This window comes from Mustela lutreola, chromosome 6 (assembly GCF_030435805.1).
Source record: "Mustela lutreola isolate mMusLut2 chromosome 6, mMusLut2.pri, whole genome shotgun sequence".
Classification (NCBI taxonomy): Eukaryota; Metazoa; Chordata; class Mammalia; order Carnivora; family Mustelidae; genus Mustela; species Mustela lutreola.
In genome coordinates, this window is record NC_081295.1 from 91,272,476 (window position 1) to 91,293,622 (window position 21,147).

At 49.7% G+C, this 21,147-nt stretch overlaps 1 protein-coding gene across 1 annotated transcript; it reads left to right on the plus strand.

Annotated features, from left to right (window-relative positions):
- The first annotated feature begins 1,655 nt into the window (after window positions 1–1,655).
- Window positions 1,656–20,663, plus strand: LOC131834630 (putative uncharacterized protein encoded by LINC03040). Its single transcript, XM_059179305.1, is given in 6 exon segments — window positions 1,656–1,723; window positions 3,915–4,008; window positions 4,011–5,173; window positions 5,948–6,029; window positions 10,623–10,825; window positions 18,980–20,663. Coding segments are annotated over 3 exon segments (312 nt in total). The 3' UTR covers window positions 4,161–5,173; window positions 5,948–6,029; window positions 10,623–10,825; window positions 18,980–20,663.
- The last annotated feature ends 484 nt before the right edge of the window (window positions 20,664–21,147 follow it).

Genomic DNA, 21,147 nt, shown 5'->3' on the forward strand with positions numbered 1-21,147 from the left:
CAGCTCCTTGCTGTGGCTGAGGACGTACTTGGGGCTACCGGGGGTGGGCAAGTGGGGCCTTGCCTCACAACTCCCGAGGGTGAGCTGGGCGAAGCAAGGACGAGGCTATTTGCTTAGCTGGGCCAGGGCTGGTAGGCTGAGGAAGCGGTTCTGGGTGGCAACGCCTATTCCCAGGTCCTTTTCCAGTAATGTTCCTAGAAAGCCCCTCCACCCAAGCTCCCATCCCCTGCTCAGCATCTGCTTGGATTGGGAGGCTCTGACTGACTCATACCCTCTCTGGGCTGGAAGCCAGTCCTCACCTCCCGCCCTGCCAGGCAGGTAGGGGTGGGGCAGGTAGCCAGCCCCTCCCAGACCCCGCCCCAGGCCCCACTAGCACCCAGTCAGCCACCATGCCCAGACTAAGGGGGAGAGAGAAAGAGGCAAGTGCATGTTCAGGTTAAGGCCCAGAATGAGGGCTGTTAATTTCCTAGGACAGTTCTTTTAGGCAAACCCCCCAAGCACAGACAGGACATTGGCAGAGTCTCCTCCATAGTCTTGTTAACTTAGGGCCCGCTCGGAGCCACCGATCTCATTTAACCCTCCCAACCAAGTTTAAATGGGGTTCTCCTCATCCCCATTTTACAGATGTTATTGCGGGGGTCCTAAGGAGTTAAACAGCCTGTCTAAAATTACACACGTGTTTACGTCTGTCGGCATTTTTTTATTCTCCCTGGAAATCCACAGCCTACCGGCTCCTCCTCGCTCAGACCACAGCTGCTCTCACAGCAGCCCACCTGCCCACCACGCACACCCCCTCCAAGTGTGATCTTGTTCCCATTCTTCCCCAGGAAGACCCCCTGGCCCGTGGGGTGGCCGGACAAATTAGGGGGTGGTCTATCCTTCTCCTCCCACCCTCCTGGACTTCTCTGCAGTGTCCTGGTTTTGGGTTTGGCGTGGCCGTGAGTTTACTGCATCTCTGAGAATGCTGGCGGGTCTGTGTGCACGTCTGGAGGGTGGGGCTGTCTGGGCTCGAAGGTGTAGCTCCAGCGGGGCTGCCCGTTGGACACACAAGAAGGCAGAGGGCAGAGCTGCGGTGGGATGTGCATTGCACAGGTTGTATCTATGACTGTGCCTAGGCACAGATGTGTCAGCCCCTGCGGGTGTTCATGTTTGGGTGTCTGTGGCGTGACTCCCCGCTTCTCTCCCCTTACCACAGAACTGCCACGATCCTCCGTTTCCAGACTCCTGGCCCCCAGGTAAGAGCCTGGTAAAAGCAGCCTACATCTGGGGACAGAGACACCTGAGTGTGAGGCCCCGCCTGCTCTGGCCATGGGAGCCCTTGAGCTGGCCCCACCCAGGCAGCGGGAGTGTCCTCATCCAATGGGATGGGGTGACACGGAGGAGGAGGCAGCCCTGCAGCTTCTCCCGCCCCCAGGAATACAGGGAGCACCCGGCTCCCTACATGGGAGGCTCATTACCTCAGCACTCAGTGGTTTGGAGCAGGGGCGGGGGGGTCATGCCAGGACTTGGCACATACTACAAAGTGTGGGGGGCACCCCCAGCACTCCCGCCCGCCGCTGGCCGGGGGAGGGGCTGTGACGTTCGGTGGCCTCATGCTGCTGAGAGGAAGTAGCTAATTGCCAACCTGATGACTGGGCAGACTGAGGAATGGGGTGATGATGCCACTCACGGAAGCGGGCGCCCCAGCACAAGGAGGGGGCCCTGCAGGGACGGGGTGGGCCAGGCCAGCACTCTGCAGAGGCTGAGGTGGTTGTGGCCAAAGGAGCAGGGGGGGAGGGTTGTTGAGGCTGGGACCGTGGGAAAGGACTTCTCCCCAGCTTCCCTCAGCTTTAAGGGAAAAGAGTTGAGAGGCTCCAGGGGATGAAGGGATTTGGGAAGGGGCTACCGGGGATGGACAGGGAGGAGATGGTGGCAGAGGCTTCTTTACTCTCCTCCCACAAACACTCCCCAACCTTTCCGAGTTTCCCACCCTTGCCCTTGGCCACTCTTTGGCCCCTGTGGCCCTAGGCTAGTGAGGAAGGAGGGAATAGGTGGAGGGCTCTTTTCACCATAAGACCCCTGCCGCCAACACTGGGGCATAAACAGTATACCTGGTGGTACCCAGTCTGCTGAAGACCAGGGCATCCAGAAGGGGTGAGACATCACATGTCCTTGAGGATCGGAAGAGCAGGTGCTTTGGACAGGGAGAATGGAACAGGCAAAGGCTGGGCAGTTGGCTTTAGTGAGGCTAATGGAGGATGGGGGCTTGGCTGCCATGGTTATGGGGCGGGGGGGGGGGGGGGCCGCCGGGGGAGGGGAGGGGGCTTCTGTACTGAGAGCCACACTGGCCCTTCCCGGCATAAACTGCATAACCAGACTTAGAGCTTCTCCCACAATGCTGGCCACAGCCTCTGGCCCCCGCATGCCTTTTGCCTCGACTGCCAGAGGAAGGACCAAGTCAGAAGCTACACAGGATTGGGGGCTCCACCCCCCAAATCCCCAGGTGCATCCACCCGAGAGAACCTACCTGCCCTGAGCGACAAAAACCAGGACCCATCCATCTGTAGGTCAGTGCTCCGGGCCCTTAGCGCCCCCTGTGGGCAGGGAACTATACTAATGGGGGGAGGCCATCCACCTGCCTGAGGGAGGAGACAGACACGCCCCCCACCAAAGCACACAGGCCTTGCCTGAGGGTAAAGCCCCGTGGTGCTGCGATGAAGGGGACTCAGACATTGACCTACTAGCTCCAGTCTGAAATTCGGCTCGTCCTCGGGAAGATCCCACTCCGATGGAGACGTGTTCTATCATCAAAGCTCCATTCTGAAGGGAGAAAGAGTACGGGGCTTCAAGAAACTTCGTCTGAGGGTAGAGACACGCGGCCACATAGAATCCTTCTGGAGCCCTCAATCTGTTGCAGACATGGATTAGACATTCAGTGACTTCAGTACTGCTAGAAAAAATTACAAGATGTCCAGTTAAATTTGAATTTCAGATAAACGATGAATGATGTTTTAGTGTAAGTATAGCCCATACAACATATGGGGCGTACTTATACTAAAAAAAGTATCCATTGCTTATTTGGAATTCAAATTTAACCGGACATCCTGTATTTTTACTTGTCAAAGCTGACAACTCTAGATGCATCCAATCTAAGGGAAGAAGGAAGGGGAAGGACCCCCAGACACCAAAATGCAGGTAAACATTACAGCGTGCTCCAGCTCAGGAGAGTGGTGGTGGAGCGGGAGGGGAGTCCTGGGGCGCTGGCTCGCAGCAGTTTAAAATTCCTTCCAGGCCAGATCCCTAATCCCTTGGTGCACAATGGCCGCCTTCTCCCCCACCGCCTGCGCCCACGCCCTCCCCCGCGGGGCCGTGGCAGTGCCACCACCGGCCTCTTTAAGCCCCTTTGAAGCCGGCAGAGCCCCGCGCCGCGGGAGGCCCCGCCGCTATGCCAGCTATGCCAGCTATGTCCCTGCCGCCGCCGGCCACCACTGCTCCCCATTAATACTGGCTAATCTGGCTAATAAATAAACTCCCCTCCCAGCCTCCGCCCCCCACTGGCTCCTCCCCGCCCCCCAAGAATTGATTTCAGGGCTCAGGTAAAACATGCGTCTCCATTCCCTTCTGCCGTCTTTCTGTCTCCTTTTTTTTTTTTTTTTTTTTCTTTCGCCCTCCTAGATCTATTGCCCTACTCTGACGGAATTTGGGGAGTCTCTGCCTCGCGCTTTGCATCTTCATCTCTTTCAGTCCACCTGCGCGCGGGGAGCGGGCCACATGCAGGGACACCACTCAATGCCCCGGGAAGATCCGCGGGACCCAAGAGCGCCCCCTGGAAGCCAGGGGAGGTGCAGGTCACGCCTCCCCCTGGCCACGCCCTCCCGTCCCCGCGGAAGTGGGGCGCCTGGCAAGCAGCCCCGGGACAGGTGACTCCGCGCCAGGGGAAGGCGATGGCGCCTCCCGCGGCAGAAGTCTTTTCTCCACGGCCTCTGCCGCCCCCTGCGTCCCCACCCAGGCTTCGGAGAGTCTGACTCAGAGCCGAGCTCGCATCGCTTCACCTCCTACCACGCACCCGGAGCGCGCGGAGAAATTACAGGATTGCAGGGGCACGGCTAATGCGCTCTAATTACCCACCGCCGCTCTTCTCCGCGGCGCTCTGCTGCGCTGGGCCAACGCATCCTAATTAGGCCGCCCCTCCCCGGTCCCAGAACCCGTCCCCGTCCCCAGTCCTCAGGAGCGCGCGCGTTGGCTTTGCCCGCCGACGCCTCCTGTCGGCTTCCTAAACTGCCCCAGAAGAGAGCCCTGAGACCCCACCTGTGATGGAGAGAGGGAAGGAGCAGGACTTGGGAGATCCGAGCCTCCCCCCCCCCCCCCCCCCGTGAGCCAATAGCCGTGAGTTGTCTGTCCGTAAGAGTGGGGAGGAGGTAGGACCCGTTTCGTTGACAAGGACACTGAGGTCCGTGGAAAGTAACTGCCCAGTTAAGGGCACCACGGCAAGAGTATCCCCATTTTGGACTTGAGGCACAGAAAATTGAAGGCTGTCTCTGGGAAGGCCACCCAGCCAGAACTCCCAGCTCGGCTTATTTCAGGGCTTACGACCCACCCCACAGGCTTCTTCCTCTGACAGGGAAATTTCCCATCGCAGACCTGGAACCCCCCTGGGAGGCCGGAAGGCCCACCAGCTGTGGCCTGTGGGTCAGAAGGGAGCTAGTGAGGAGGGGCTAAAAAGTCTTGCCTCCCAGGAAGGGTGGGAGAGGCCCAGAGACCCAGAAGCCAGGCCCTGTGGCCGGGCAGCAGGAGGAGCAACTTGGCTGTCAGCTTCTTTATCCAAACCAGGGGCCCTTTCCTCTATCAGGAATTCTTTCCTGATGTCCAGGGGGTTGCAGACGCGTGGCCTTGGGCCAGGTTTAATCTTTAGTGAGGTTTTGTTTGGCCGGCAATGAGTATGTGTTTTTTGGGGTTTTTTTGTTTGTTTGTTTTTATTGAATATGAGAGCTGACAGTGTGAGCTGTCTGATTGCCCTCCCCAGTGTCAAAGGTCAGTGTGGTTAGACTAGTCCCCAACGGCATTTGGGTTTGAGACCCCTGATTGAGACCAGTCCACTTGGCCTTGCCTTTAACCTTTCCTCAGGAGCCAGGATTTTTGTCTGCACTAATGCCACCCCCTGGAAGTCTGCACGTTTCTTGGTAAGCCTGCCCAGGTGAGTGACCCTGGGAGCCCTTCTTTAGACTTCCCACATGCGGTGGTTGGGGAGCTGCACATGCCTCTGGAAAACCCTCTTGTACCCCATTTTTTTTTCATCTTCAGTTTCAATCTGCGCCTTGGGTGTGCCTTCCTCAGCAGGGATGACAACTGCTTTTCTGCCATGAAACTAAAGTTTCCTTGAGGGCAGGATATTAGATCTCTCCCTTTAGTCTAGGATCTTACTGAGGGCTAGGGAACTGGGTTGTGGAGGTAGCACCCTCCATCACAGGAAGCTCCCCTAGGGCAGGGTGGTTTCCCCCCTCAGACTAGGGCTCCCTGAGGGCAGGGCTGTGTCTCCCCTCAAACTGGGGCTCCCTGAGAGCAAGGCTGTGTCTCCCCCTCAGCCTGGAGCTCCTTGAAGGCATTGGGTTCTCTTCTGAGATGGGGCCTTTGCACCCCACTCCAGCCCTCTGGCTCTGGCAACACCCAGGCATTCCTCCCAGGACACGGTTGGTCACACTTTGATGAATGAAACCTACTAAGAATAACTCAGTCCTTGTAGTTTCTAAAGGACAGAGGTGTGGAGTGAGGGAGGAGCTGGTGACTTTGGGGGTTGGGGGGGGGAGATGGACGCACTCATTCATCCAACAACATTTTCCCAGGTGCCCATCTGGACCCTGAGGGGAGACACTGTGAGTGCCACAGGGCCCCCTACTGTGCCCTTTCTGCTGTTGTCAGTAGGGTGTCCACAGGACCCCTGAGACTGAAATCCCCATTCTCTTCTTCACAGCTTTCCCACCCCAGAAGTTATCACCTGAAAGCTACCCAGCCCAGTCCATGCCTGGCACAAGCTCCCTCTGCTTGGAACTCAGGTATTTGGAAACAGAGGCTGCTTCCAGTGGGTCATGGGCTGTGGGGTGGGGGAGGACCACTGAGCAGGCTTCCTCCTCTTATGGACACCTGTCAGAGTGACCATGGGAGAATGTAGAAGCAGTCTCAACCTGGCAGGAGGGCCTTTGGTGCTTTGAGTGGGGAAGTGGGTGCAAGTGACCCAAAGGATGAATCCCTGTCCCTTGCTCCCTCTCCACACTTCCTCCTCCTGCCCCTTCCCACTTCAAGCCCTCAAGCCTCCAGTTAAGAATCAAACCACCTTCCCAGGGGTGCCTGGGCAGCTCAGTTGGTTAAGCACCTGCCTTTGGCTTGAGTCATAATTCCAGGATCCTAAGATTAAGCCCAATATTGGGCTCCCTGCTTGGCGGAGAGCCTGCTTCTCCCTCTCCCTCTGCCTGCCATTCTAGTACTTGGGCTCTTTCCCTATCTCTCTGTCAAATAAATAAATAAAATTAAAAAAAAAAAAAGAAGAAGAAGAAGAAGAAGAAAGAGTTGAGCCACTTTTCCAATGCAACTCTTCTTGCAGGCCTTTCATAGGGGGCCCGTGGAGTGGGGAGGTTGTGACCTTAACCCACTTCTCTGGATGGGCCTTCCTGGCACCCCACCCCCAACTGCCACCTCCTGAGAGGGATATTTCAGCCTGGTCTTGGCAAGAACGTCAGCCTATGAGCCAGATGGCCTTGTATGGTACCAGCACTGCCACTGATCCCACTGTGACCTTGAGAAGCCCTACGCTCCTCTGGGCCTCAGTTTCCCCATATGTAAAAGGACTTTTGTCCAGTTTCCCTGGTTTTTAAACCTTTCTTTTTCCACCCTAAGTAATGGATCCTTCTGTTTAAATAGTAACTTAAGTGGCATCTCCACTAGTAACACAGAAAATGTTTGGGGTTCTATGGTCAAAATAGGAGTGGGGGCCCAGAACCCCAGTCCATCTCACACACACACACACACACACACACACACACACACACACACAGATCAGCTCCAGAGCGCTCCAGAGAGCATACCTCATAAACCTCTGAACCCTGAAATCCTTCCCTTGCAAGCATTCTGGGGTCCTCCCATGGCTGAGAGCTCTTGAACTGGGCTCTGAGCATGAAGCAGTGATTGTGGGCCTTCCAGGTATAGGGAGCAAGGGCCCCGGGGTAACAGGGCAAGGAGGTCTAACAGATAGGGGGCGTTCTCTCAACACTGGGTAAGTCCGGTGAGGCTGGGCAGGAGCCTGGGTCCAAAGCAGGAACTATCAAATGCTCACCACCCTCCTTACCCACCCCTGTCACACCCCAGCCAGAAGTCATGGGGCTTCTCTGGTGCTGGGCCCCTCAGCTGGAGGAAGGACAGGATGAGTAGAGACAGAGAGGGCCCTTCCCCAGTAGGATGGGCAGCACTACGGCAGGAGCTTCTGCAGCTATTTTCTGGAATCCCTCTCACTATATCTAGGACGAGGAGAATGGCCGGGGTTGGGGGCCTGGTAAGGGCCCCGAAGTGGCTGAGCTGTAGGGGGCTGGGCACCAGAAAACCCAACTGGGATTTTGTACCCCACTGCAGGAGACCCAGGGAACCCCCCAGCACCACTGAGGCTGCGGGTGCGAGAATTTGGTGCCAATGGGGAAGGCAGGTGGGAGAGGGCCTATCAGGCACTGGTAAGAGGAGGGCCAGGGGCGCCTGGGTGGCTCAGTGGGTTAAAGCCTCTGCCTTTGGCTCAGGTCATGATCTCAGGGTCCTGGAATCGAGCCCCACATCAGGCTCTCTTCTCATCGGGGAGCCTGCTTTCTCCTCTCTCTCTGCCTGCCTCTCTGCCTACTTGTGATCTTTGTCTGTCAAAAAAATAAATAAAATCTTTAAAAGGAAAAAAAAAAAAAAAAGAGGAAGGTCAGATGAGGAGGGGAGTGGGTGCCATAGAGGGAAGAAAGATGGCGCCAAAAAGAAGCAGGACTGGGCCTGGGGTCCCAACACAGGGCAGCAGGGCGGGTCCCTCCAGAATGGAAGAACTGCCAAAGTACCCAGCCCCTCTTCGCCAACAGATAGACCGTGCTCAGCAGTGCTGAGAAAGGCTTGTGTTCAGCCCAGCCACCCAGGGTCACCAGGCAAAGGAGTGCAGTCCCCTCACTGACACCCCCAGGCACACCTGCCCAGCCCCAGAGAGACCAATTTTCCCAATTTAGGGAACCTTACCATCCTCTATCCCAAACACCCACACACTGGCATTTGTCCCCTGGAGACTTCACTGCCTTGGCCTTGGAAACTCCTGGATCTCTGTTCTGCCCCAGGCACAGCTCCGGGCACTGGGGTTTCAGGAGCGGAAAAATCAGCCAGTCTCTGCCCTCATGGTACTCACATTCTAGGGAGCAATGACCGCTGAGCAACAAATCAGAAAAGATGAACGTTCAGGGCACCTAAGTGGCTCAGTTGGTTAAGCGACTGCCTTTGGCTCAGGTCATGATTCCAGGGTCCTGGGATCGAGTCCCACATTGGGCTCCCCCTGCTCTGTGGGGAGCCTATTTCTCCCTCTTCTGCCTGCTACTCCCCATCTTGTGCTCTCTCTGTGTGTTAAATAAATAAATAAAATCTTAAAAGAAAGAAAAAACAAAAGTTCAGGTTGTGGTAAGACTACAGGAGGGGAGAGTGTTGGGGTGGCTGGGGCAGTTTCAGATGGCGTCGTCTAAGACCATCTTCAGGGGGAGGTGACATTTGAAGGGCGACTTGAACTCTGAGAAGCCAGTCAGGCTTCAGAATGAAAAGAAATACAAAAATGTACAATATTTTTAAATAGAAAAGAACAGGAATCCACAAACATTGAAGGGCAGGGAAGTGAGGGGCCTCTTTTGGGGCCTCTGCTGTGTGTCCGGCCCGTCAGTAGGATAATCATGTGCGCCATTTCCCACCGCCCGCTTCAGAACCCTGTGTGTCCAAACAGTATTATTTTCATTTTACAGATAAGAAATATGAAGCCCAGAGAAGTTACTGTTTCATTTGTCTAATAGGATATATTGAGTTTTAGCCTCTGACACCATAATAAATACCACAGGGGCCCTGCCCTGTCAGGGCCTCTAGTCTGTGAGAACACAGAGGTGGATCGGGGAGGGCTTCCTAAAGGAGACCATGTCTCAGCTGAGTCTGAAAAGAGGAGGAAGTGAGGAGAGGGGCCAGGGGGGCTAGCACCAGGGGCAGGGTGACCTGTGGACAGGAGTAAAGGACTGGATGGTGTGGGGGGGGGTCTTGCCCACTTGCCAGGTCAGCTCCCTGAGGGTCTAGGGTGGTGAGTGAGGAACCTGTAGGTAGACAAAGGCAGGAGGGTAAACGGGACTGCCTGGTAGGGCTATTAGACAAGGCAGGCCTGGTGGGACCTGGCCTGTGATGACCTGGCTACCCCCCAAGGGGCTGTGTCTCCCAAGGGACACAATTACTAATGGCAAAAGATGGCTGCGAGCCAACAGCAAGGCCTGGTTGGACAAGGCACACATGTTCACACACTCCACACCCACAGACCCAGACGGATATGGACATGCCACACGCGTGCGCACATGCAGCTCGCCCACTCCTTGGGCTGTATTGACGAGGGCTGCAGAAAGGCACAGGACAGGGGGTCAGAGATCACAGGACAGTGTGGCTCCATCCTAGTGTAGGCCTCAGGCCCTAAGCACCTCTTTCTGGAGCCAGGGTGGATGATGCTCCAAACCCTCCCTTCCCAAGCTCTCAAGCCCCTTGCCTTCCCTGTCACCCCCTCCCCCATACACTCTGAGATCTCACCTGCCAGTACCTTGTCCAGGATGGGCTGACAGGACGTTCAAATTCCCTGCCGGTCACATTCACGGGGAATACATCCCTGTACACCACAGCCAGCAGCAGAATCTAGACTCAGAACAGACCCTGCTGGACTGGAACAAACAGGCCACGTCAGAGATGAGAGTTTGTACCCCAACACAAGGTCTCCAACACAAAGTCAGATGTCAAACAGCTCAGACACAGGCTGGGGGGGCCCACAAGTAAGATGGATTTGGGGGATCATTCCTGGGAGGGGACTTGTCCCTTAGGGAGCAATGAATATGCAGATCTGAGCTGTGCTAATGGAAGGAGAGCAGCCAGCTAGAAGAGAGGGGGCAGCCCCCAGGCTCTGAGCTGGCCAGACTGTTCAGGAGCCATGGGTCCAGACCTGGAGATCTCCCCCTGAAGGGGACGCTGACAGAGTGACAGGGTGGGGAGGGATCTAGAAACTCCATCATAGGAGGAACTACCACAAGGATGTTTAGCCCCCAAAACAAAAGACTCTGGCATCTGGGAGGTCCCTGCTCTAGCCATAACCTTTGCCTACTGGCAACTTTCTTGTGCCTATTTAAGCTACAGCTCTACTTCCTCAGAGAAGCCTTTTCTGACCTCTCTGGCAATTATGTCCCACGGTTATATGCTCTGTCTGCCACCCAGCCCTGGTCTTGGGGTAGCACTTACCAGAAGTAGCTTTACCTATGTGAATGTTCTCTTTGTGCTGTCTCCCTAAGAAACTGTAAGCAGCGTGAGGTTAAGGGCCCTATGTACTATTGCTTACTATTGTTTTCCTTGTATCTGGCCCATTGTAGGAGCTCCATAAACATCCAAAGAGGGAGGAAAGAGGTGCCTTGAACGGTCCAAGGGCTGCCGTATGTAGGTTCTCCAGGGCCAGAGGGAGCAGGAGCACCAGCACCAGCAGAAGGTCAGCCTAGGGAGTCAGATTTCAGATCATCAATAGTAAGATTTTAGAAGTCAGATGGTCACAGTGTGGACCAGGCTGCCTCAGAAGACGGTGAGTTTCTCTGGATGAGTTTAAGTAGAACCAGGAAGAGCACTTATGTGGAGCTGTTATGTGAATGAATGAATGAATGAATGAATGAATGAGGATGATTACTACCGAGTATTCATACATGAGTAGGAGGTTGCTGACAGCTGACCTGTGTCTCAGAATTGCATCGGAGTCAGACCCCAGGAGGACAAAGAGCCATGGACCCCGAGACGCCTGCCACACACACACTTACAGAAAAGCACACTTCTAATCCATCCAGCAACGCCGAACGTGTCGTGCTGGATAACATTTACAGCAGGGCGAGGACGGAGGTGTCTTGGGAGCAGCTCCATCCTGATTCGCCTCTCACTCTTCCCAAAAAGATCACCCCCTTTGAGCTACTTTCCCTGGGGATGACCCCTTGGCATCAATCTGTCCTGAGGTCAATGCTCCTGTGGCAGCTTCCTCCTCGGGGCTGGGGATGGGATTGAGAAGGAAGAACTTGGCACCTGGTGTCACCTCTGGCCTGCAAAGGGTGGGGTGGGCGGGGCTGGTGCCCTGGGTCTGAGCTCCCCCCAGCATGTTTGGAAGCCTGAGATGTAGGTCCAGCGCATGCTCATGATCCCTCCCCTCCCTCACCGCTCTTCCCCAGCAGCTGCCCTGTGACCTTGCCGCGGAGGAATTGTAGTGTTACCTGCCTCTATCCCACCCCTGGCTCAGAGAAGGATGGTGAGCAACACAGGGGCCAGGACTGACAGAGCTGAGATAGAAAGTGGTGTTCTGCTCAGGGAGACAGAGATGGAGCATTTTCTAACCAGACTGTGGTAGCATCTAGACAGGGACTGGGAAGAACACGCCCTGGGGCCCCTGAGGCTGGGACCAGGTTGGACTTATGTTCTGTCCGTGCTCTGGGCCTGCCCTGTCTCCAGCAGCCCTGCTGTGGCCAGTGACCCGTCAGTGACTCACAGCCAGCTGTGGACACAGAGGGGAGAAAGTGGCCCCCAGCTGAGCTCATGTGCTCGCAATTAGCCCTCTATGCTTCCTCACCAGGGAGAGCCTCCCAGCTTCCGCGCACGCACGTCCCAGGCTCCCTTTCGTAACCGCAACGTGCCTCTTGCTGCTTATTTTAGCCTGATGAAGCCTCTTGAAATGTCAGAGCTGGAACCGAGTTGGGATCATGCATGTCAATCCTTCCATTCAACCAGGAGGAAAACGGATATTCAGGAGAGTAAGGGATGTGTTTCAGGGCACATAGCTAATTTGCTGAAATTCCACGGCAGGCTTTGGAGACCCAAATCCAGGTATCCTTAACTCAGAGGGAGCAGTCCACTTCAGCCAGCCCCTGACCACACTTCTGGAACCTCGGAGCCAGCATGCCCAGATTTGAACTCTGATTTGCCCTTTATCAGCCGTGCGACTACAGGCATAAGTCTGCCTCCTCATCTGTAAAATGAAGCTAACAATGGTACCTACCTCCCAGACTGGTAGAGGAGCATAAGTCTGCCTCCTCATCTGTAAAATGAAACTAACAATGGTACCTACCTCCCAGACTGGTAGAGGAGCCAATGCGTTAACCTAGCCGAATTGCTGAGACCAGTGCCAGACACCTGACATGAACTCATGTTAAAGTATGTTAGCTAGCATGCTTAGGTGCACAGTGGAGTTACCAAACCTCGGTCCTTGGTGTGGAAAGTTCAAAGATTAGGTTTTATTGGTTTGCCTGAGAGCAAGCAGATTCAAGGAGGCCAGCTGTATAACCAGGCTTGTGGCAAAACCATGTATGGTTTCCTGCTGAGGCCAGGTGTTGCTGCCAGAAGGAGCAGACGGGGCCCAGAAGCTGCTGGCCTCCCGCTCTGGCAGCCGCCACCTGAGATCCCAAGATCGCAGACATCACAGCAAGGGCCAGTGGAGAGTCTCAGGGCAGCTCAAGCTGGAAGAATGTGGAGAAATGCCCTTTTGAAGGCAAGGATGAGCCTCTGCTCATCTGCAAAACAGGGGAAAGCGGAGCCTCTAATGTGCAGGGTGGTCGCGGTCATGAGCTCAGGGGTGGGAGGGTACTCTATCCAGCATTATCCTCACCTGCCCTCCTCCTTCCTGCCCCTCACCTGCTTGAGGCCAGTCGTCTCAACTCAGAGCAGCATCTCCTGGACTGCGCTAAATAAATATTAACAAATTCTTCTCCTGCCACGTTCCTCCTTTGCTAGTCACCAAGGCTCTGGCAACTCACACCAGGGGAACTATGGTCCCAGGACATGTACAAGATCCGGGTGGTCTCATTCCAGCCCCGGAGATGCTTGTGGGATGGATGACTCGGTGAATTAGTGAGTGGAGCAATTCCCAGAACCTCCCAAAAACTCACCCTGAGCTTTCAACATTGGGCAACATTCTGGTTGCCCCAGAGCCCCAGCCACAAACAACTCTGAGGAATGGCTGCTCTTCAGTTGTGTCATCCCTCATCAGTGCTCATCTCTCCTGAACACAGCAATCTTTCTTGGCCCCCTCCCTCCGCCACTGGCAAGACTGGACAACCAGGTGTGTTTGCAACCTCCTCCAGCAACAGTGCTGGAGGTCACAGCCATCCTATTGCCCATAACCACTGCCCACAAGCCTGATGATCAGTCTTGAGCCCTGTCCTGCTCTCCGAGTCACAGCAGTCCCCCATCCACCTCACCAGCCTCCTGAGACAGCCTGCATAAGAAAACTGACTTTTCAGCTTGCTCTTGCAACTCCTCTGATCACTCATGGTGCTCTCCAAGTCTTAGCCCTTGCTCTGCTGGCCCCAGCTGGTCCCTACTCATGGATGTGGGTGGCCCTTTCCTCACCAGGAACATCACCTACTCTCTGGTCTCCTCTCCATCAGGGCAGACTGAAACTCCACAGGTTGGGAAGTCAGCCAGAACCAGCTGGGAGTTTGTGCCCCTTTGAAGACTGGGACACTGAACACTAGTTCTGTCCTCAGATACCAGGTGATGGTTTGGTTCCAGCTTTTTCCCCATCACCTACCGTTCAGGCCTCTGGATGGTACAGAAAGCTGTAGGGCCACTAGTGGTCCCTACAGACCAACCAGAGGATTCTAAGAATATCCAAACTGGCAGATCCTGAGGCACCACCCAGTCTAGTGAAGATACTCCTAGAGCATTTGAAAACGTGTTAGTCTTTTTTATTGTAACAATGATGAAAGGTGGTCTGGCAGTGGATGCCATGGGCCAGGGATGCTAAATAATCCCAAAATGCACAAGGCAGTTTACACAATGAAGAATTACACTCCTCTGTCCATTGATAGATGAATGGATAAAGAATGCGTGAGATATGAATGTAAATGGGCTAAATGTCCCACTCAAAAGACACAGGGTATCAGATTGGATAAAAAAGCAATAACCATCAATATGCTGTCTGCAACAGGCTCATTTTAGACCCAAAGACACCTCCAGATGTAAAGTGAGGGGATAGAAAACCATTTATCATGTTAATGAACATCAAAAGAAAGCTGGGGTGTCAATCCTATGTCAGACAAATTAGATTTTAAATGAAAGACTGTAATAAGAGATGAGGAAGGACACTATATCATAATTACAGGGTCTATACAACAAGAAGATCTAACAATCACTAACGTTTATGCCCCTAATGTAGGAGCAGCCAATTATGTAAGCCAATTAATAACAAAATCAAAGAAACACTTCAATAATGCTACAATAATAGTGGGGAACTTAAACACCCTCTGCACTGCAATGGGCAGATCATCTAAGCAGAAGACCAATAAGGAAATAAGGGCTTTGAATGACACACTAGACCAGATGGACTTCACGGATATATTCAGAACATTGCATCCCAAAGCAAGAGAATACATATTCTTCTCGAGGGCACATGGACCATTCTCCAAAACAGATCACATCCTGGGTCACAAATCAGGTCTCTACAGGAACCAGAAGATTGGGATCATTCCCTGCATATTTTCAGACCACAATGCTTTGAAACTGGAACTCAGTCACAAGAGGAAAACTGGAAAGAACTCAAATACATGGAGCTAAAAGTGCCCTACTGAAGAATGAATGGGTCAACCAGAAAATTAAAGAAGAATTTTAAAAATTCATGGAAACAAATGAAAATGAAAACACAACTCTTCAAAATCTTTGGGATGCAGCAAAGACAGTCCTAAAAGAGAAGTATTTAGCACTATAAACCTTTCTCAAGAAAGAAGAATGGTCTCAAATACACAACCTAGCCCTATACCTAAAGGTGTTGGAGAAAGAACAGCAGATAAAGCCTAAACCCAACAGGAGAAGAGATCAGAAATCAATGAAATAGAAACCAAAGGAACAGTAGAACAGATCAATGAAACTAGGAGCTGGTTCTTTGAAATAATTAATAAGATTGATAAACCCCTGGCCAGACTTCTCAAAAAGAAAAGAGAAAGGACTCAAATCAAGAGGACTCAAACATCAAGAATGAAAAAGGGGAGATCACAACCAACACTGAAAAAATACAAGCAATTATAAGAATGAATTATGAGCAACTGTATGCCAACAAATTAGGCAATCTGGAAGGAATGGATGCATTCCAAGAGATGTATAAACTACCAAAACTGAAACAGGAAGCAATAGAAAACCCAAACAAACCCATAACCAACAAGGAAATTGAAGCAGTAATCAAAAATCTCTGAAGAAACAAGAGCCCAGGGCCAGCTGGCTTCCCAGAGGAACTCTACCAAACATTTAAAGAAGGATTAATACCTATTCTTCTGAAGCTGTTTCAAAATAATCAAAATGGAAGGAAAACTTCCAAACTCTTTTTATAAGGCCAGAATTACCTTGATCCCAAAACCAGACAAAAACCTCACCACAAAGAATTACAAACCAATATCACTGAGGAACATGGATGTGAAAATTCTCACCAAAATACTAGCCAATAGGATCCAACAGTACATTAAAAGGATTATTCACCATGACAAGTGGAATTTATTCCTGAACTGCAAGGTTGGTTCAACATCCGCGAATCAATCAATGTGATACATAAATAAAAGAAACAACAAGAACCATATGGTCCTCTCAAGAGATGCAGAAAAAACACTGACAAAGTATAGTATCCTTTCCTGATTAAAACTCTCCACAGTGTAGGGATGGAGGGACATACTTCAATATCATAAAGGCATCTATGAAAAACCCACAATGAATATCATTCTCAATGGGGAAAAACTGAGAACTTATCCCCTAAGGTCAGGAACATGGTAGGGCTGACCACTATTACCACTGCTGTTCAACATAGTACTAAAAGTCCTAGCCTCAGCAATCAGAGAACAGAAAGAAACAAAAGGCACCCGAACTGGTAAAGAAGAACTTGAACTCTCACTCTTTGCAGATGACATGACACTCTATGTGGAAAACCCAAAAAACTCCACCCAATATTGTTAGAACTCATACAGGAATTCAGCAAAGTGGCAGGATATAAAAACAAATGCACAGAAATCAGTTGCAGTTCTATACACCAACAGCAAGACAGAAGAAAGAGAAATTAAGGAGTCTATCCCATTTATAATTGCACCCCAAACCATAAGATAACTAGGAATAAACCTAACCAAAGAGGTAAAGGACCTGTACTCAGAAAATATAGAATACTCATGAAATAAATTGAGGAAGATACAAAGAAATGGAAAAATGTTCCATGCTCATGGGTTGGAAAACCAAATATTGTGAAAATGTCTATGCTACCTAGAGCAATCTATACATTCGGTGCAATCGCTATCAAAATACCATCAACTTTTTTCACAGAACTGGAACAAATAATCCCAAAATTTGTATGGAACCAGAAAAGACCCTGAATAGCCAGAGGATGTTGAAAGAGAAAATCAAAGCTGGTGGCATCACAATTCGAGCCTTCAAATTCTATTACAAAGTTGTAATCATCAAGACTGTATGGTACTAGCACAAAAACAGACACATAGATCAATGGAACAAAATAGAGAACCCAGAAATGGACCCTCAACTCCATGGTCAACTAATATTCAACAAAGCAGGAAAGAATGTCCAATGGAAAAGAGACAGTTTCTTCAACAAATGATGTTTGAAAAATTGGACATCCACATGCAGAAGAATGAAATTGGACCACTTCCTTACACCATACACAAAAATAGACTCAAAATGGATGAAAGACCTCAATGTGAGACAGGAACCCATCAAAATCCTGGAGAACACAGGCAGCAACCTCTTCAACCTCAGCCACAGCAACTTCTTCCTAGATACTCCAAAGGCAAGGGAAACAAAGGCAAAATGAGCTACTGGGACTTCATCAAGATCAAAAGCTTTTGCACAGCAAAGGAAACTGAGGATAAAACCAAAAGACAACCAACAGAATGGGAGAAGATATTTGCAAATGACATGTCAGATAAAGGGCTAGTATCCAAAATCTATAAAGAACTTATCAAACTCAACACCCAAAGAACAAATAATCCAATCAAGAAATGAGCAGAGAACATGAACAGACATTTTTGCAAAGAAGACATCCAGATGGCCAAGAGACACATGAAAAAGTGCTCCACATCACTTGGCATCAGGGAAATACAAATCAAAACCACAGTGAGATGCCACCTCACACCAGTCAGAATGGTTAAAATTAACAAGTCAGGAAACAACAGGTGTTGGTGAGGATGCAGAGAAAGGGGAACCCACTTACACTGTTGGTGGGAATGCAAACTGGTGCAGCCACTCTGGAAAACAGTATGGAGGTTCCTCAAAAAGTTGAAAATAGAGCTACCCTATGACCCAGCAATTGCACTACTGGGTATTTACCCCAAAAATATAAATGTAGTGATCTGAAGGGGCACCCACACCCCAATGTTTATAGCAGCAGTGTTCACAATAGCCAAACTTTGGAAAGAGCCCAAATGTCCATCAACAGATGACTGGATAAAGAAGATTATATATATATATATATATATATATATATATATATATATATATGAATACTATGTAGCCATAAAAAACCAAAATTTGCCATTTGCAACAACGTGAATGGAGGGTATTATGCTAAGCGAAATAAGTCAATCAGAGAAAGACAATTATCATATCATCTCACTGATATGTGGAATTTAAGAAACAAATCAGAGGCGGGGCGCCTGGGTGGCTCAGTGGGTTAAGCCGCTGCCTTCGGCTCAGGTCACGATCTCAGGGTCCTGGGATCGAGTCCCGCATCGGGCTCTCTGCTCAGTGGGGAGCCTGCTTCCCCCCTTCTCTCTCTGCCTGCCTCTCTGCCTACTTGTGACCTCTGTCTGTCAAATAAATAAATAAATAAATAAATAAGAAACAAAACAGAGGATTATAGGGGAAGAGACCTAAATAAATAAATAAATAAAACAAGACAAAACCAGAGAGGGAGACAAACTGAGAGACTCTTAATCATAGGAAACAAACTCAGGGTTGCTGGAGGGATGGGGGGAGGGGTGGGAGGATAGAGTGAATGGGTGATGGACATTGGGGAGGGTATGTGTTGTAATGAGCTCTGGTATCATATAAGACTGATGAATCACAGACCTGTACCCCTGAAGCAAATAATACATTATATGTTAATTAATTGAATTTAAATAAGAAAAATAAATCTCATACAAGAAAAAAAGATACATATATAAAAAGAACACATGAGAGAGAGAGAGATGATGAAATACTATTCAGCCATAAAAAAGACCTAAATGTGACCTAAATGAAATTTTGCCATCTGCCATGACATGGGTGGAGCTAGCAAATGTAATACCAAAAGAAATAAGTCAGTCGGGAAAAGACAAATACCATACAATCGCACTCATCTGTGGAATTTAAGGAACAAAACAAGTGAGCAAAGAAAAAAGAGAGAGAGAGAGATAAGCCAAGAAACAGACTCTTAACTATAGAGAACAAACTGATGGTTACCAAAGGGGAGGTGGGGTGGGGGAAATAGATAATGGGGATGAAGGAGAGCACTTTTGATGAGCACTGTGTGTTGTACGGAAGTGTTGAATCACTACATTGTACACCTGAAACTCATATAACTCTGTTTGTTCACTCTATTGGAAATAAAATAAAGAATTGGACCCCATTCTTCCTTGGAGAAACACAGATTCTAGATGGAAGTACTTACTGTGCAGTTGTAGTAACTATGAGCCAAACAGGGTAAGGGACTGACCCCAAATTACACAACACATTTGTCTTACAGGTAACCCAATGAGGAGGACCTAGGAATTTTGTTCTTGAGGATTTCATATCGTCTGTTCTTAAAATCCACCAGCAGTCACCAAGTTTGAGGCACTATGGGAAAATCGCAAAGACTAATGTGAGACATCAGGAAGGCTTCACAGTGCTGTCATTTGAACTGAGCCTTGAAGGATGGCTTATGGACTTGTGACTCACATAATAGGCAATGGTAGAGCATGAGGACTATTGCCCACAAGTGAAGGTGGCTGAGAAATGAGCACAGGCTTTGGAAAGAAAGCAGAGGAGAATGGGGAGTGACCGGAAAAGTGAACTGGAGCTAGATCACAGTGGACTTCCCATGCCAAGCTGAGTACTGGAATTTTCTGTTGTTGGCAATGGAAAGCCACTGAAGATACTGGAGTAGAAAGTATGCAAAGATGAGCTCTGTGCCTAACAGGAAGGTTACTGAGGCTGCCTGTGGAGAAGCAATGGGAGGGAAAATATGGTGGCAGAAAACCACTGTCACAACAGTCCAAGTGAAAGATACACATGATGTCATGGATAAGGACAGGTCAAGAAGACGGGATGAAGGAATGGAGACCACCTTAGAGCCAAGCAACATTGCAGGGGTTGATAATGTTTTTATTAAAACAAGGAATATTATTTCAGTGTGAGTTTCCCTAGAAGTAGACCCTAAGAAAACTATTTGGATATACTTCATTTGGAAGGTGATCTTAAGAAATAACAGGAGAGAAGTAGGGAATTCAAGCAGGAAAGTGAAGATAGAAAAAAAAAAGATGGGGGGAATTATATCAAGTCAGTTATCCCTGTGGGCAATCGAAGGTCAATCTTGCTGGAGGTCTCTGGGAAGACATTGGAAAAATGCACATCTCTGAGTTTCCTTGAAGAGCAAAGGAGTAGGAGCTATTTCTCATCTGGCTCACACCAGCCATTGTTTGAGGGTTGCTCCCGGGAGCACTTGCCTCTGACCTTTTGGAAAGTCCTACATGCAGGCGCAGGCTCGGGTATAAAAGTTTCAGGTGCAGGATGCCTGGGTGGCTCAGTCAGTTGATCGTCTGCCTTTGGCTCGGGTCATGATTCCAGGGTCCTGGGATGGAGTCCCACATCCGTCTCCTTGCTCAGTGAAGAACCTGCTCCTCCCTCTGCCTTCTGCTTCCCCTGTTCATGCTCTTTCTCCCTCTACCTCTCTCTCTGACAAATAAATAAATAAATTTAAAATAAAATAAAAATAAAAAAATAAAAGTTTCTGCTGGTTACAGTTGGAAGCTACCAGGTAGCTATGTGGAAAAACAAAAACAATGAGTACCTGGAAGATGAGGCAAAGCTCTGATAGTATCTGCCACACACATTCTTTGCATATAAGACAAGTAATTTAGCCAAGATGGCTCCATATCCACAAACAATTCCACAAGTGAACCAGATATTTCTGAGAGCGGGCCCTAACAGCTGAAATACCCAGCTTCTGTGACCCCAGGAAGGCAGAGAAGGAATCTGGAGTACAATAATATGGTTCTGTCAATTTTTTCTTTGTATGTTTTGATGCCAAGTTATTAGGTGCATGCAAATATAAAATTGTATCTTCCTAGTGAATTGTATCATTGTGAAGTATCTCTCTTTATATCTAGTAATGCTTTCAAACCTATTATTTAATATGGCTCTAATAAAGTTTTGTTTTGTTAGTCTTATATGTTATACCTTTTCTCATCCTTTACCATTCTTTCTATAGTTTAGTTACAGCTACATAAACAGTGTATAGTTGAATTTTGGGTCTTATCCAAAATAAGTCTGAAAATCTGAAAAATTTTGCATTTTAAATGGGAAATTTTAGTCATTTGACATATAATAATATAATTTTTATATTTGGGCTTAAATCTGCCACCTTACTAAGTGCTTTCTATATGTCCTACCTAATCTATATTGCTTCTTCTCTCCTTTCTTTGCCTCCTGCTAGAATTATTTTATTCAGCTATCCTCCTCTATTAATTTAGAAGTTATTCACCCTTTTATACTTTTTAGAAGTTACTCAAAGAGTACAGCATGCCTTCTTAACAAATCCTAATATTAAATGATTTTTTTACTCTTTTCCCCCAAAATATAGGGAAGGACCTTAGGACCTTAACTCCCCTTAAGCACTATTATATTATTATTTTTCTACACAGCCAATATTAT